Raw genomic sequence first — 16,885 nt, forward strand, 5'->3', positions numbered from 1 at the left:
AGGAAGCACGAGGGCCGGGATACTGCCAGGTTCCCCAAGCCGACAGGGGAAATCGAAAGGGTCCGAACCACGGACCTTCCGGTCAGCGAATTCGCGCTCTAACCCCTGAGCCATCTCGCTCCTTCCTGAGTGTATAAGATCTGGTTTTACTAGCTGGAGAAATTCGAACTCAGAGTACCATCACAACCAATCGATAAGTGTTGTGAATACTCCCATCCTGCTGTACTTCTCAGCATTTCTTCTCTGGTTCGTCGACGAAGTCGACCTACCTTGCAGGCCTGTCTCTTTTTCTACTCGTGTACTTGGGATGTAGTTGAACAAAGCTGATGTTGCACACTGCTGGCAATATGACCTTGGAACTGACCGGAAATTTCAAATGGAAGTTGACTGGCGAGTGACAACCACTAGTTTAAGAATGATGTTTCAATGGTCATACAAGATTTGATGGGCTTTCATCTCCCCAGTTTATATCGATTTTAGAGACCAACAGGTAAATTGGGAGGCAAATGGAGGGCCTCTTTAGGTTGTTTGGATCGCGTAACAAGAGGAGAACATTCCACTCGTCAAGATGTTCGGCCATCGATCAAGACAGGTTATGGGGCTTTGATGATCAAGACAGGTTATGAGGCTTTGATTGACATATTGGAGTACAACACTACATGACTGGACGGGCGTTCAGCCGTTTTTTGTGTGAAGGAGTCCTATCCGTTCTACTGCTGTAAATGTTGCCAGAACTACATGTGAGCGGCGAAAAGATGACGTGATCGGAGTTTATAAGTCTACTGTCATGTGACCGTCTGAGTAGAAAGCTAGCCTCCATTAGTTGGGCGGGTGGTAAGTACGACTTGGTGTAACTCTGCAAATGTGCTTCATATCGACAGTTTGTGAAAGAAAGCAATCGCATGAAAGCTCATTTCTGTGACCGTAACGAAAGGGAGGGAGCGAGATGGACCAAGTGGTTAGAGCGCCAATTTTTTTTAACGAAAGGGACCGGTCCAGGTCTAATTCTGCCGCATATCCGCATGACATTCGTCGAATATTAATTGCGGAAAGGTTGTTAGATCTTTGATTGACCTTATCTATTCACTCTATTAAGTTGATTCGGCATCTGTAGCCCTCACGAATCGAAGCGTGACCCACAGAGCAGCAGGGTTCTATGGTCGCTGGTGACTATCTTATGGCTCGTATAGTAATGCGGTAGCACTGAGTGTCCGGATACCAGCCGTCTCTAATAACCGAACATCACATTTGGACGGATGTGTCACATGCAGGACACGGACCAGACGAAGGCACGCCCTGATTGGTCAGAATGCCAGCCAATCCGGATCGGGCTTCCAGACTCGAGGCTTCTCGCCCCCTCACGGAGATTCCAGCGCGATCTTGTGGAACACCCTGTGATTACCCTATAAATACAGTTGCAATAATTTTCCTGTCTCCGTAANGATCGTCCAGCAAGTCACAACACTGAGTACCGATCAGGTGTCCATATTCTTCTCGAAACATCTAAAGACCACAATAGCGGGGCAAAATTCGTCGTGTCGTGGGGTAGTCATTCGGTCAAGTGGGGCGAGACGGCTCAACCGTTAGAACACGAATTCACTGACCGGAAAGTCCGTGGTTCGAATCCGACCTCTGCCTCTCGCCTTCCGCTGTCTGGACTTGGGTAGCCTGGAAATACTCCAGCCCTCGTGCTTCCTTCCGCCGGCATGGCAGCTAGGCACCGAAATGGTGTTACAGCTGAACGACTACTTTTTTTGGGCTAAGCGGTACTTTGTAAGAAACCTGGTCCTCACTAAAGAACCCCTCATGAGCACGTTGTATCATAGTCAGATCCCCGTTATTCCAGACAAGATGAGAAGTGAGCCGGACTCTGGTATCATTCAAGCAGTCGAAGTTGAATACACAGAGCCTAATTAGAGATTCACTGGATGACCACAGCAATTAGAAAAAGTAAGGAAAAGTAGGCTTCCAGAAATCGTCCTCTATTCGTTCTTAGAGGGCACAGTTATAATCCGTTCGCGGAGTTTGAACATCATAGAACAGACGCTTGTTACTTATATGCTGAGAGACGCAGATTCATTCCTGAAAGCAAACTCCCAAGGTGGAAGGCAGCGCTTTGGGGGTGATTTTCAAAGATGTTGCCCCCTCCCCAAGAGAGGAGTACTACATGGAAATGTTCGAATTTCAACCTTACAAAACCCAACCACTGGGTAGTGCTCAGGGGCCAGAGTCATGCCAGGTCTACCAAGCTATCGTCCGCTTTCTTCTGTTTTGCGAGTATGAGGCATTAAGTTTTGGGTTACACGTGAAAGTGGTATTCAACGGTCGTCTTTAAGCGGATCGGTCAAGGCAAGCTGCACCGGGTTCGTCGCGAATCAATGAAGGTCATTGCTTCGACTCCGGTTCAGGTCAGTCGATTCTCGTGAAAACCAAATCGATTTGCAAATGAGTGTATTTCTCGAAAACAGTCCGATTTGGGTTCAAGTAGAACATAAGATTGACGGAAACTCGGAGACTGCGCCTACCTGATGAGCCCCAAGAAGGGCGAAACCGGTCGTGGGCTGTCAAAGAGTTTTCAACAACCTTGTGAGTAGTTTCCTTTATGAAAACAGATAGATGTACTTACCTGGTTGGTTGAAATCACTTTTAGAGACCTGAGAAGACGAAGAAGACATAAGCTGCTCAAAACTTTTCAATAGAGCCTCGTCATCATTATCCCACGGCTCAAGAGCTTGCCCTCCACTTGAAGACGCAACTAATTGAACCATAGGGACAACTGGGGCGTGATCGTCATGTGCTGTCATTTCCCGTTCAGTTGTTGTGTCTGCAGAATCTGCAGTAGTCCTCCCACCAAGTTGGGTGACCCGCGGAAAGCCAGCTGGCAGGGTGCCATCATCAGGTAAGGAGATGTTGAGTTTACGGGCCAGAAAGACACCCAGCTGGTACATCAGATTACCGGTTTGGCCGGTGAGTACCTCGTCCACCTAAATCAAACGGAAACACGAAGTAGAACTCCATAGTATGTAGCCATGTTTAAGCGTAGCGCCTCCCTAGACGATGACCTACCTCTCCACCGAGAACTTGAAGCTGAGGGTGTCCCAGTGTATCGATTGCACCTGCAGGAAGTAGCAACACGTTGTTGCGCAGCGTTAGTGGACCACGAAGACGTACTTTTACACCAGGACGAAGTCGGCGGTTCAATTCATCCACAGACAGCACACGTTGCCCAGCGAATCGACCTGTACGTACAAGACTACCGAACTCAACCGCTTTGATTTGGGTGAGACCGTCGGTGAGGAAGAGGGCGTAGGACTTGCATGAAGAATTGGCCGCATGCTGTCCGGAGTTGTACTGAGAATCTGGGACGGAGACGGGAAGGTTGAAAGTACTGAGATTTACTTTCTTGATCGATGTAGAAAGGTGATAACCTCAGCCTTACCAGACGTAGCGCTAGCGAGCACAAATAAAGACCGTTTCTGGATTTATGACGGCTGGGGAACCTTTGAAAACAGCTATACACGCCAACTAGGATCGAGGCGATCGAAAGCTATCAGGAAGGTCAGCTTCCTGAAAGCAACCACTGAATGCCCGAAATTTACCGAGACTCTCAGCTCCGCTAGATGTTGATCAGACAGACAACACCCCCTCAACATGCAGCGCACAACAGCGTTGTATCAAACCCAGACAGCAAGAATCAGTGTTGATCAAGGTCAGACAACGCCCCCGCAATATGCAGCACGTCACAGCCATTACTGGATTTATGGTAGCTGAGGGACCTTTGAAAACGGCAATACACACCAACTAAGCTCGATACGATCAAAAGCCTTGGTTGTTTTCTGTGTAATAAAGTATGATTAAGATGGTCCTCGTATGAAAAACAAAACAACTATTCAGGAGTGATCGTGGGGTGCAGCTCAAAGAGTTGATTTTAAAACAATGCGAGAGTTAAGAACTGAGTGTTTCAACCCTTGTATACCTACCGTCCACTTTTCGAGTTTCTACTTCATAGCGCCCCCCTCAACTTCCCAGGAAAAGAAATGACTAAAGTTTGAACAATAAGTGGAACGTGCAACAGTCCCACCCCAATGGGGAACGTAGTAAATGTCAGTGACATTTCCAATGATGGCGCATGGCTCACCAGTGAAGCTGCAGTACTCCTTGCCGTCTCCAATGTGACAGAGGTTGTCGTTCCGGATTACTTTTTGTGTTGTACGGCAAAGACAGCCTTCAAAACTGAACTCCCCGCCAAGACAAGACGAGAATGACTTTCTTTTAGCCAGCACAACTTGGTACAAACCGAAGAGGGTTTTCACAATATGTAATTGAAATACGTTGAATCTGAGTGAGGAGCGCGTACAGACAAGTGGACAGAACAAAACCTATTCCGGTGGGACTAGTTCCGCGACAGTTAACTCAACTGGGTGCTACCATCACGTTAGACACAATAATATGAATAATTGTTCGACTGTAGCACCCTTTCGGTGCCTAACTGCCATGCCACCCGAAGGAAGCACGAGGGCTGGGATAGTGCCAGGTTGCCCAAGCCTAGAGACAGGGGAAGTCAGGAGGCAGAGTTCGGGTTCGAACCACGGACCTTCCGGTCAGTAAATTCGCGTTCTAACCACTGAGCCATAGAAATCTGTCCACACAGAAGTCGGTAACCATAGAACCGAAACAAGGCGTGAAAATAAAAACAATACTGCGTACGTGAAGCTACCATGGATGCATGACAAACAACGGAAAGCTACAGGTCACGTGGGGGACGAGTCAATCGTGGCGAGAGGCCTAAAAAGAAGGAAAATGGGGTATGAGATCTAGTCACACCAGCCGCACCGGTACAGAAGCGATGACAACTGTTTTTCCTTGCGAACACAGATTTGCTGGTAGCTGTCACGGCTTCTGCTGACTACGGACACGTGACCAAGTGGAGGTTGGTCAGGTTTACCCGAACAGCCAGTGCCCAAACTATGCTTTGAAATGGACTGGTCAATCAATCAAATCAATAAAGGATCGCTGAGGGTGCCGTGCTATGTGCACAGACAGCTAGACTCACAGTTGCATACACAATAGGGGATCGAGTGAGGTGAGATGACAAGCGGCAGTCACGTCGTTTTTCACAATCGTACTGGACCGGCTGCGGTACGCTACGTCGTACCCGATGACAGATACGACTCATGATGTCTGAATGCCAGTTGAATATGGCACAAAGGAGTTCGGTTCTCTGGAAGCGAACGGTGACGAATAGCGCGTTATGCGAGCTTTGGTGCATTCGATTTTAACTACACTTGTTCAACAGGGGATGTTCCATAGTTTTGTGAGCATAATTCTGGAATTCACATATTTCTGGGTGAATGAAAGTGAACGGTGAGATCTTGAGACCTTTTCTACAAAAGTAGGGTGCGACAGGGATGTCCACGCTTCAATTCTGTTCCGCTTAGCCATCGACCGAATAATGAAACGAAAGCTGGGGGGGTTTCAAATCCCCGGTACTCAAATCGTTGCGATCTGGACTATGTACATGGCATTGTCTTGATGACTGAGGACGAAGATAAACCAGAAGCACACCTGAATCATCTTTAGGCATGCGCTTTGCACCTACAAAGCGCTACGTCATGCCTCACAACGTGCAGTCTCTGAAGAGAAACACTGGAGAATGTCGAGAACTTTTGCATCATACCTCGGTAGTTGTATGAGCTATGGCAGAAGTCAGTGCACGAATCTCAAAGATTCGAATCACTCTGCGAATGTGTGTCGCTTGTGGCACATCACTGGGTTTTCAGGGTCCTGTGTGTACCGGGCTACAGTAAGGGCTGTATTGTTGTGCGGTTTTGAGACATGCCTCAGCGTTGTAGACGGTGTCGGATGGCGCAGGCACTTCAGTCACGGCAAACATCCAGCACCGTCGACTGTGGTGACTCAGTCATGCCAAAACATCGTCTACCGAGGTTAATATTGTTCTTTGTACCCCCTTCAGAATGGCGCAAACTACAAGGTGGGAAAAGAGTGACTTGGTAGAGGGGTGTGAAAGAGAGTATGAAGAGTTTAGGTGTTTTTGGTGCGGTCCTTCGTGAACCCCCTGCGCTTGACAGGAGACATTGCAAGAAATGACGGTGTCAGTGGCATTCGTGCTGACAGTTCCTTTCTAGGTTGTTTGGAGGTGTAGGCAGTTCAAAATGCTTATGGTGGTCTCATCCACTCTTTTATGTTCTTCTACTTTAAACTGCGGTTGTACGGTGGTGAAGTATCGGTGTCAACACAGATGTTGTTGTCTCTGGTAATGATGAGCTATGAGCTTGCTCATGGCGGGCATTCGTGTGCATATTGAGATTCTGATGAAATCGCACTAACGGAACGGATTTGATGTGATATGTTCGCGTAAATAATCCGTGTACCAGTGTCTGCTTATAGATAATTAGTACAAAATTCTCGAGCTGTGAGTATATGCGTGAGAACGAAACAGTCTTGCCATACGATCGCATCCAAGAGTGAACATAGTTTCCAGCAAACCAGGGAACAACGCCTGTGTGCCTAGTCTGTCATGCGATTTGGTATCCGCCTGGATTTTATAGGAAAGAGCTGCAACGAAGGTTAGGTCTCTCAGAAGGCCACATCCCCGAAAAGAGCGTCATTTTGCCCAACGTTGTGTGCCCAGCAGAAGAGACCTGTGAATGAAGGTAGCATGTCAAAAAATCGTTCAGCTGTAACGCCCTTTCGGTGCCTAACTGCCATGCCGCCCGAAGGAATCACGAGGGCTGGGATAGTACCAGGTTGCCCAAGCCTAGAGATAGGGGAAGTCAAGAGGCAGATCTTGGGGTTCGAACCACGGACCTTCCGGTCAGTAAATTCGCGCTCTAACTACTGGGACATCTCGTTCCCAAAGGCTCACATGTACGAACATAGTATGTTTCGTCATATTTGGCATAGGCTGCATTTGGCTCCAAAGGGGTCGTGTAACTATCCCCTCCACCTTTAGGGCGTCGTCTACAGAATACATGAAAAATTAGACGAAAAGACACGCTTTGTGTGGATTCGCTACGGGTCTAGGCTAAAAACTCACTCCATCCCAACGTGTTGTACTGACTAACGGCCTGTGTCATCTGAGTCAGATCAGGATCCGCGCCCAAATCAGCGTCTAGGTTATCCAAAGGTGGAATGTTCGCACTCAGATTGCCTTCGTTGTGTCTTAGCTGGCCGTAATACGAATCTCCCACGTTGAATAAACCAACAACCTGAGGAATAGAAATGAAAATACCCTGTGAGTAGGACGAATGACTAGGAAAGGAGAACAGCAACCATCGAGGCGACGCTTACTTGAAGACAGAGTTCACCCTCCAGCTTCATCGCCAAGGAGGACGTACGACTACGATAGTCTGAAGTGGTCACAGTACGCTCAGCTGATTCAGGTAGAACAGCACAGGCCAGCTGATGCAGATCTGTATGCAACCATTGTTCGTAGATCAGCTGACACCAATCGGACATGGTCAGCTGATTGCATGCATGGAGGCCTCCGTGTTCTTCCACCAGCCACTGGACACATGCTTCGACCCAGCCATCTGGGACATGAATAGCCTGATCGACCAACCATCGATTGAGCTCCGCAACGCTATCATCCATGTTGGAAAGTGACCGGATGAATGGGACAATAGCGACCATGATTGGACAGGCTGTAAGGAAACAACACACTTCAAGGTTTGTCAAAAAATTCCTCCCTCAGAACAGGAAACAAAGTGGTTCTACGAGGCAATAGGACAGGAATCTCACTCGACAGTCTAGTTGTAGGACAGTGTAGTGAATGTTGCATGAAGTTCGCTAGAATTAAGTGGGTGTAGATAGGAAAAACGGTCCGGTAACCGCCAACATCCAACTGAAAATTATCCAGTAGGTTTCAAGCGTCTGTAGAGCTAACTAATCCGTCAACACTACCAGGACACTACTAGCTCGTCGCTTGGGGCGTTGGACAAGTCAATCACATCGTTCAAGTGTGAGTGAACACGTTCGTCCGCGGGGACGTGACTAACTAATCCGTCAACACTACCAGGACACAACTAGCTCGTCGGCTGGGGCGTTGGACAAGCCAACACATCGCTCAAGCGTGAGTGAACACGTTCGTCCGCCGGGACGTGATACTTCAGGGGAATCTAGTGCATGGACGTGGAGCGGCGGTAACACGCTCAAATTGCAAGTTCAATGTCCGGGATTCAGACCACGACGAGGTCAAAGACACGCATTGCTGATCAGCTCCAATAAAAACGCAACTTCAGTTCAGTGTTACCCTGACTTAGTATGGGCCGACCATACCATCAAAATGTCGGGACAGAAACAGGACTGTTCGGACGAGAGTGATGTCAATGCAAGTTGTACAAATCCCCCCAAACACCCATATCTGATTCCGATTGTCCGAGAGAAACAAAAAGCGAAATCTCGGTCTTTTCTGGCTAACTAATAGCTCTGCCTGTTGGACAACACGAAACAAAGGGGGAGAGGATGACAAATGGGTCACAAGTAAAAATTTGTGACGTGGAATTTCTATGTGGACGATCGATGTGAGTGTGAGGTGACTCGAAGGCGCAGCAACTTGTGTTGAATGCGACGTGGGAAGTGTTACAGACTGAAAAATCCCATACATGTATGTTTTCTCTGATGTTAGAACTACAGGAATTACACTCAATGCTCCTGTTGCCAGCTCGAAGTAAGTCGAAAAGGACAATGACGTGCTGACCTTGGAATGAACGAGGGATACAACACACTAGTCTTGTCCTTAATTTGGTCACGGGATCAATAGAACACGACGAGGCCAAGGCCACGCATCGTACAATAGGTGTATTATACACACGGCATGGTGGACAAAATCACATGAAGTTGAGATAAGCAACAAACGGCGAGGGGCTAGCATCAATAAATAACCTTATACCGATGATGTTACAAGGTTTTTCACACTCAGACTTTCCGTGTGATATCTATCTTACATCACATGCGTTTGGTATGGCGGAACCCACCGAAGTCTAGTGTCACGTGCAGTTGTAGCTGATCACAGCTGATCCGACTAATGCAATACTATCCGAAACAGAGCGAGACAACAGGTCAAGTCAGACCGACCGATTCCGGAATATTGTCAAATGCACTACTGACTGCACTTCAACAAAATCGCTAAGAAACTGCTACAGTTCACGTTGGCTATACAGTCACCTTTTTCATAGAAGATTGTAGTGAATCAGGATACCGTTATTACGAATTCAACTTTAAATAGTTGCTACACAATCTACAGAACAGATCCAGATGCGAGTGTACTTCGTACTGCCCCCCCCCTTCGTCGCTTTCTCCTCTGTTGAATACGTCTGGCGAATTTCAAGTAGAAGCTGGATATTGTGAGGCGTATTAATCTCCTTTCCTAGAAGTCAGTGTGTGGGTCACGCGCGAAAATAGAAAAATTGTCAGCATACTGAGGAGACCGACCAGTTTTTAGTGACGCATGGGTCACAGCACCCTTGCAAAGGTATCCAAAGGCTTCGTCCTTTCATCCCCATCCTGAGGGAGTCAAGCAAAAGGAGTCGCTTCTGAGAGAGGGTTTCCCCTGACGGAAACAACAGGGTATCAACGCACTCACCGATAATATCACGAACACAAGCTCTACCGTAATCAGTGTTCTCCAGTTTCTAAACGACTGTGTAGCGACATCAGTGAGTCGATCTCTTCAAAATTTTCGACCGGGGTTTTGCGCACTCCGTGGCATTAAACCGTTCCCAACCCCCCACTCGTGTTTTCTAAGAGCTCTCAATCCTCATTAGTACAGATCGCACTTCCTTCCTTCCTATACCATCTTGAGTTTGAACCTTTTTGGCAAGTCCTCTTGGTCAAGTCACTGATCCATCTGTACGAGTGTGTCAGAAGAGGTGGGTTTTCACTTCAGCTATAGGGCCCGTTCTATTCAACTTCTAATCTTGAAAAGAAAGGCGACGCGCATCTTTGTCATCAAGTTTCTTACCGACAATATCCAACGTAAATCTTAACAAAGGGACTTGGTATCTTTGTCCTTGTTGTGTTATGGATGATTTTTCCTCGCACTTGTATCAGCTGTTTTCCAATCTTTCATTCGTCCCATCCGTTTTTGTTTTCCGACCACCCTTATCAAGTAGGTGTCTTAATGCCGGACCGAGATATTCGTCCTCTGTTTTATCCCATCACTGAAGAACTATCCTCTGGGGTTACCCAGAGCGGAGCAAGATGGCTCAAGTGGTTAGAGCTCGAATTTAATGACCGGAAGGTCCGTGGTTCGAACCCGAACTCCGCCTCTCGACTTCCTCTGTCTGGGCTTGGGCAGTACCTAGCAGTATCCCAGCACTGGTGCTTCCTTCGGAAGGGTGTTACAGCTGAACGACTTTGTGGTATGCAATTATTCAAGACCCGAAGTAACATAGTCCTGTGGAAGTCAACCTGGATGTCTTGTCGTACTGTACAGCCCTTTACCCGATAGTCTTCCATTCCTATCAATTAGTCACTCTTACGGGATGCTACTCAGTATGGCTGACCATCGCTCCGCATTCTTTGTGATTGAAAACTTTGATGAGGTCAAAATTAGAATTGTCTATGACCGAAGTAGATCGAAAATACTCTATCACGTGCTTTGGCAAAGTGAAACATTTCCTGCAGATATAAGCCATACCGTCCCCATAGATTAGATCACTTCAGCCGGGACGTGCTGTGAAATTGATCCTTTTTGAGGGATCACACTAGGTGATTAAGAGATGCGGTCTCTTCCCTCACAACAAAGACTAAGATGCAAGATTCGGGTTTATCAATATTAGGACACCAATCAGGTTATTCTTTGAACATAGGCCCCCTCCACAACTGGAGGTTTCTGTCCTGAAACGACCATATTAGCATTCCCTGTCATCCACGATTAGATAGACAGATCAAAGTCCATTTCTGTGAAGTAGAAACCTGACAAGGTGCATGCCAAAAACACCGTCCCCTCTCCAAGTACAACTTCACGCCTGTAACCCTTTAATGCTCGCTTGATACAAGCCGTTGAACTAGACTGCTGAATCACGGTGTACAGCTCCCCACGAATGCTACATCGGAATCAACGAAGTTGGGACAGGTAGTGTGATCGAGCATGCTAACTGACTGGATACATTCTGAACGCGGTCACACGGATTAACACCAGTTGACAGAACATCGTCTGTGGCATGAAGAATCAAATACAGTGTCACGGATGTACTGGTGTGATCGATGAATAACCGGCTTTCAGTCTTCCTTGAAAAGAATGCTACAGAGCACTTCGCCGGTTTCGGTGATACCCTCTTACTTGTCTAATCACTCCTTGAAGGACAAAGCTGTTTGCTGGGGTACTGAATCGTCATAAAGTCGAGATATGGATCCTGAGGGCCAGCATCAGGATCCCAGAGTTGAGGGATTCACTCGTCTACGTTGACATAGGTCATGGGACTGTGTGAAGAGTTCGGGACAATTGCGCTCAAAGAATTCCCAATGCTGATCCTAGCCTTGACAAGATTTCAGTTGGCGGAAATCAAGAGGGTTGCACGAAGCAGAGAAAATCATGAGTATCTTCAACAAGTAATACCGGCAGCAGTAACTTCATCATTGACTTGTGCTCTGCAGCTTCGATTTTAATAAATATGAGAACATTGTTCACCAATTTTCATCATTGCAACGGTTACTGTGGACGGTAAAGACAGCAATCACAAGGCGGTGTTTTGTAGGAATTAGCGGAATCATCATCATCTTGGGCTGTAAAAATTGCGTACTTGCTACACAGTGGTTGAGTGTCACAGTTTCTCTCGTCAGTGATGTTCCCCGTCTTGGGGTCCCCATTCAAGGACAGGCAATGAAAAGCGGCGCAACTGAGCTTCATATTTCGCCACCTCCTGGCTCGTTTCCAGGCTTCGCGTCGTCAGGCGAAGAGGGTTCTTTGAGGAAGTCGGTCAACTGGTATACGGAGAACGCGACTAAGCCAGCGCAACCCATAGAATGTGATCAGAATGTGATCGATTTCGGGCTAGTTATCTCTTCCGGAAACCATTCAACGTACTAACAACATTATTAACCCAGACTTGGGCAATGTTTCGAAGAAATTGATTGTCGAGCATTGAAAGTTTTTTGACATCCTCAGCATCGGCCAGGTTCTTGACCTGCATAATAATATGGAGCGCACCGCAGCATTGTAAACTCGACCCTTGATAGATAAGTTCATGGCACATCCAATAATCGTTCACCCGTAACACCCTTTCGGTGCCTAGCTGCAATGCCACCCGAAGGTTGCAAGAGGGCTGGGATACTGCCAGGGTACTGCCAACCTATACAGGGGAAGTCGAGAGGCAGAGGTCGAGTTCGAACCAAGGACCTTCCGGTAGGTAAACTCGCGCTCTAACCACTTGGGCAATCTCACCATTTTGTACCTCTGAGGGGCGATTATGGTTAAAAATTCCGTTAGCCCGTCTTCAGGAGCTGTGTTGCAGTTCTTCAAAGTGGTCGGCCCATCCGTCCAGTCATCGTTTTATGCGAGTGAATTAATGAGTCGTACTTTTCACTTATCGTTTCACACACCACTCCTTTCTTTTGACCAATCGATCGAATTAAATGGTATATGGCACGGCTGTTTCCGGAGCTTTCACTGTCCGACGGCGCTCACCGTCTATTTCGTTAGACTACTCAACATTTGGCGTTTGAGAGATTCGTGTGCACCTCCGCTAGTGTGGATTTCCTGACATCAATCAGGACAGACGATCTCGACGACAACCATGGTCATTCGATTGTATCGGAGACGTCGGACAAACAGCTTTGGACGCCGCTAACATCACTTTTTTCTCACATTTTGCCATTTGTCATCCACGTGTTCGTTACCAGTACAGTTTACTACTGACCTATGGCAGTTTTCCGAAGACGTCGAATTGGAATGCTTCTTGCTGACTTAGGAGGGCCTGAAAGAAAGCGAATTGTCAGACGCGCCTAAGGTCTGATCGGAATCAAGTTCGGTGACCCATAAGGAACAACAGTCTATCGACCGGTGACTGATAGCCACGTGATCCATAAGATCCACAGCTGATTTGACTGACAGGTCAGGCGGTGCGGAAATTTGTTGAAAATTCGTGCTGGCTTGAAACAGTTGATGATCAGTACACAACAGGAGGAGTTACCTTTCATTGTCTGTGCAGTCAGCCTCGAATCCGAGTCAACCGCCCAGATGTGATTCCAAGGAGCTCAGATGACCAACTTGAGCATTCATATCACCCGTCAGCGTCACTTGCTGGACGAATGAGCGCGGCCAAATCTCAGTGTCAGAACTGCAACCCTTTGGGGCATAGGCCAACACTACAAACAGGTACCGGCTTTTATGTNATAATATGGAGCGCACCGCACCATTGTAAACTCGACTCTGGACAGACAAGCTCATGGCACTTCCAATAATCGTTGACCTGTAACACCCTTTCGGTGCCTAGCTGCAATGCCACCCGAAGGTTGCAAGAGGGCTGGGATACTGCCAAGCCTACACAGGGGAAGTCGAGAAGCAGAGATCGGGTTCGAACCAAGGACCTTCCGGTCGGTAAATTCGCGCTCTAACCACTGAGCCGTCTCGCCATCCGCGTCATAGGTGATGTAGGTGCACAAAAGCTGTTTTGGCCTTCTCGTTACAGATGAAAATATCATCCTTGGCTAAACAACTGGTACCAATACAGCTTCCCAGGTAGAAATTTGTCTACTACCTTAACCGGCTCATCCGCAAACATGAGGCTATGGTCCGAGCCCATCCCGTTTTGCAGCATCCTTCTACACCTTGCACGTGTGAAGCACATGCCAAACCGTGACGCGGAATTATTTAGACTATATACTATCGTTTGCATCACGATAGCTTCAGATCCAAGAAGGAGCAATGTCATCTGTGTACTCGATGTCTGAGAGCGAATGCCCTGGAAGTACTTTGACCCCACAGGTGTTCGAGGTTGGGAGTGAATCTCTCATGATCATTTCATTGATGAATTTGGAAAGTAAAGGTGAAAAGGACAACCTTGTATGTCATCATTTGATGTAGTGAAATCAGACGAGAGCATGAACCTTAAGGCGCGCCCATGGGAGTTGCCGCACAGCGCTTTAAAAGAAGGGAGAGGAATTTATGGGGGACACCTTCACCTTCATTCCACAGATACTGCCATATTGTCTGACGGACACAGATCGAGGGTGAATGAGGTCACGATGATTTTCACAGTATCCCTTTTGAAGATAAGGATCACTGTCGATGTGCCCCATTCTGCGAACATCTTCCCTTCGCGGCATATACTTTGTGGGATGTATAACTTAAGATATGCTCCTTTGGAGACCGTCCGGTCCCGGTGACTTCTCACGTTTCAGCAGGGATATTTTGTACCGTTCAGCTGTAGCACTCTTCCGGTGTCCAACTGCCATACCACCTCCACAGGAAGCACGAGGGCTGGGATACTGCCAGGTTGCCCGGGCCTAGACAGGGGAGGTAGATGGGCAGATGTCGGGTTCGAACCACGGACCTTCCGGTCAGTAAATTCGCGCTCTAACCACTTGGGCAATCTCGCCCATTTTGTACCTCTGAGGGGCGATTATGGTTTAAATTCCGTTAGCTCGTCTTCAGGAGCTGCGTTGGAATTCCTCAAAGTGGTCAGCCCATCTGTCCAGTCATCGTTTTATGCGAGTCAATTAATGAGTCGTACTTTTCAGTTATCGTTTCACGCACCACTCCTTTCTTTTGACCAATCAATCGCATTAAGTGATATATGGCACGGCTGTTTCCGGAGCTTTCACTGTCCGACGGCGCTCACCGTCTATTTCGTTAGACTACTCAACATTTGGCGTTTGAGAGATTCGTGTGCACCTCCGCTAGTGTGGATTTCCTGACATCAATCAGGACAGACGATCTCGACGATAACCATGGTCGTTCGATTGTATCGGAGAAGTCGGACAAACAGCTTTGAACGCCGCTAACATCACTTTTTTCTCACATTTTGCCATTTGTCATCCACGTGTTCGTTACCAGTACAGTTTACTGCTGACCCATTACAGTTTCCCGAAGACGTCGAATTGGAATGCTTCTTGCTGACTTAGGAGGGCCTGAAAGAAAGCGAATTGTCAGACGCGCCTAAGGTCTGATCGGAATCAAGTTCTGTGACCCATAAGGAACAACAGTCTATTCACCGGTGACCGATAGCCAAGTGGTCCAATAGGTCCACAGCTGATTTGACCGACGAGTAAGGCGGTGCGGGAATTTGCTGAAAATTCGTGCTGGCTTGAAACAGTTGGTGATCAGTACACGACCGGAGGAGTTGCTGCTTGTTATTTGTGCAGCCAGCCTCGAATCCGCCCAGATGTGATTCCAAGGAGCTCGGATGACCAACTTGAGCATTCATATCGCCCGCAAGGATGACAATATCAGCGTTACTTTCTGGACGAATGAGCGTGGTCAACTTTCAGTGTCAGAACTGCAAGCCGTTGGGGCAACACTACAAACAGGTACCGGCTTTTATGCCGAGTAACATTGAGCTTGATGGGGCTCGGTTACCGAACGGCGAAAAGGCGACTGCACACTGGAATCCAACCCAGTAAAGTGAGTTCAGCTCCGGAGTTGAGTGTGACCCCTCACGCCATCCATTCGACGGGCTATCGCTTCTGGATCCGCAGGCACACAGGGAGCACAATGTAAAAGAGCTGAGTTTGTCTTTGGCGCTTTAAGATGTATGACCACGCTTGGGTCTCGTACGCGTATTTCAGAGGTCATGGCAAGCACAGGCTGTTTGCCAGTTAAGCATACAGTACGAAGGTTGAAAGCTCCTAGGTAGAAAGGACCTCGTGGTATTCTGTTCATCGTTAATGGCCCATTTGACACAAGACAATCAAATGATCCGGCAACGTTTGCTTATTGGGTTTTGGGGAAGAACATCGAAAGAGTAAAGAACTGTACAGGCAAATGATACTTCTCGGTTGCCGAGGAAGAGGCATCCAACCTTGAGCCGTTGACCCAAAAGTCCGACCCACAGGGCAGCACGAAGATGCACGGTTTTGTATGGGGATCCTGCCCTTCGCCTCTGACTCACCCGCGAGGGTAATAGCGTTTTCTTGGGGACCCTACCCGGAGCCGCTAACCCAAGTTTGTCTTACCCGGCTTCATAGGGTTAGCCAAACCCGAGGACGCAGGGAACAAGACATAAATGCCCCACTCCTGATGCTTTCGTGCACAGTAGATGCGTTTAGAGCTGCATCACACTCGGCATTTTTAATCGTTTTCGACCGGATTAGATAACTCGCCGACGTTCATTGTCAACCGTTGGGCGTTTTTAGGGCCAGCCTTTTCCAACTCGTTCTTGGTTGGGGGGAGGAGCACCACCGCTGCTCGCATAAATATGGATATGCTGGTCACTTTTGGGGACCAACTGACTGCCTTTGCATTCTTATCGCAGAGGACAGGTATGATTTTACCTCCATATCGCCTTATAACACGGAATCTTGGCGCTCTTAAGATGGCTGTTTCCCTTTGACCTTCCTCGCATGGTTGCACCATCGTCATTGTTCGTACGTAACGAGTTCAATTCATATGGACCACCCGATTGAGTCTCAAATGCGCTAAGACTGCATACAGATCGCCGACAAACACAACGATATTTGAGCTTTTAAAACACATTAACAGGGCATTCAAGGCGTCGTAAAGCTTGTCCTTCAGATATTGCCACGGGGCCCACACCTAGACAGGAGGACGGTTAGGGTCTTCGACCAAAGGTTTTGGCCCGAAAGCCTTACCGCACCGGTGCTAGGCGGGATATACAGATGCGTTACTATTTTTAAAGAACCATTCGCCAAACATGTTCCAACCCTTAAACTGGAGGACCAGTGATCTGTGTTGGTCAGACTT

At 47.8% G+C, this 16,885-nt stretch overlaps 1 protein-coding gene across 1 annotated transcript in view; it reads right to left on the reverse strand.

The window, feature by feature from the left end:
* T265_05396 (hypothetical protein) overlaps positions 1-11,985 on the reverse strand; it is a gene marked incomplete at both ends in the record, with an annotated part of 18,223 nt that extends 6,238 nt beyond the window's left edge. Inside the window, 5 exons of the mRNA XM_009170394.1 lie at positions 2,627-2,984; positions 3,067-3,359; positions 7,058-7,253; positions 7,312-7,664; positions 11,883-11,985. Of these exons, the coding sequence (XP_009168658.1) occupies positions 2,627-2,984; positions 3,067-3,359; positions 7,058-7,253; positions 7,312-7,664; positions 11,883-11,985 (1,303 nt within the window). The remainder of the gene's footprint in view (positions 1-2,626; positions 2,985-3,066; positions 3,360-7,057; positions 7,254-7,311; positions 7,665-11,882) is intronic.
* Between the last annotated feature and the right edge of the window lie 4,900 nt (positions 11,986-16,885).

The sequence above is a fragment of the Opisthorchis viverrini genome (assembly GCF_000715545.1).
Source record: "Opisthorchis viverrini unplaced genomic scaffold opera_v5_101, whole genome shotgun sequence".
NCBI classification, from domain to species: domain Eukaryota; kingdom Metazoa; phylum Platyhelminthes; class Trematoda; order Opisthorchiida; family Opisthorchiidae; genus Opisthorchis; species Opisthorchis viverrini.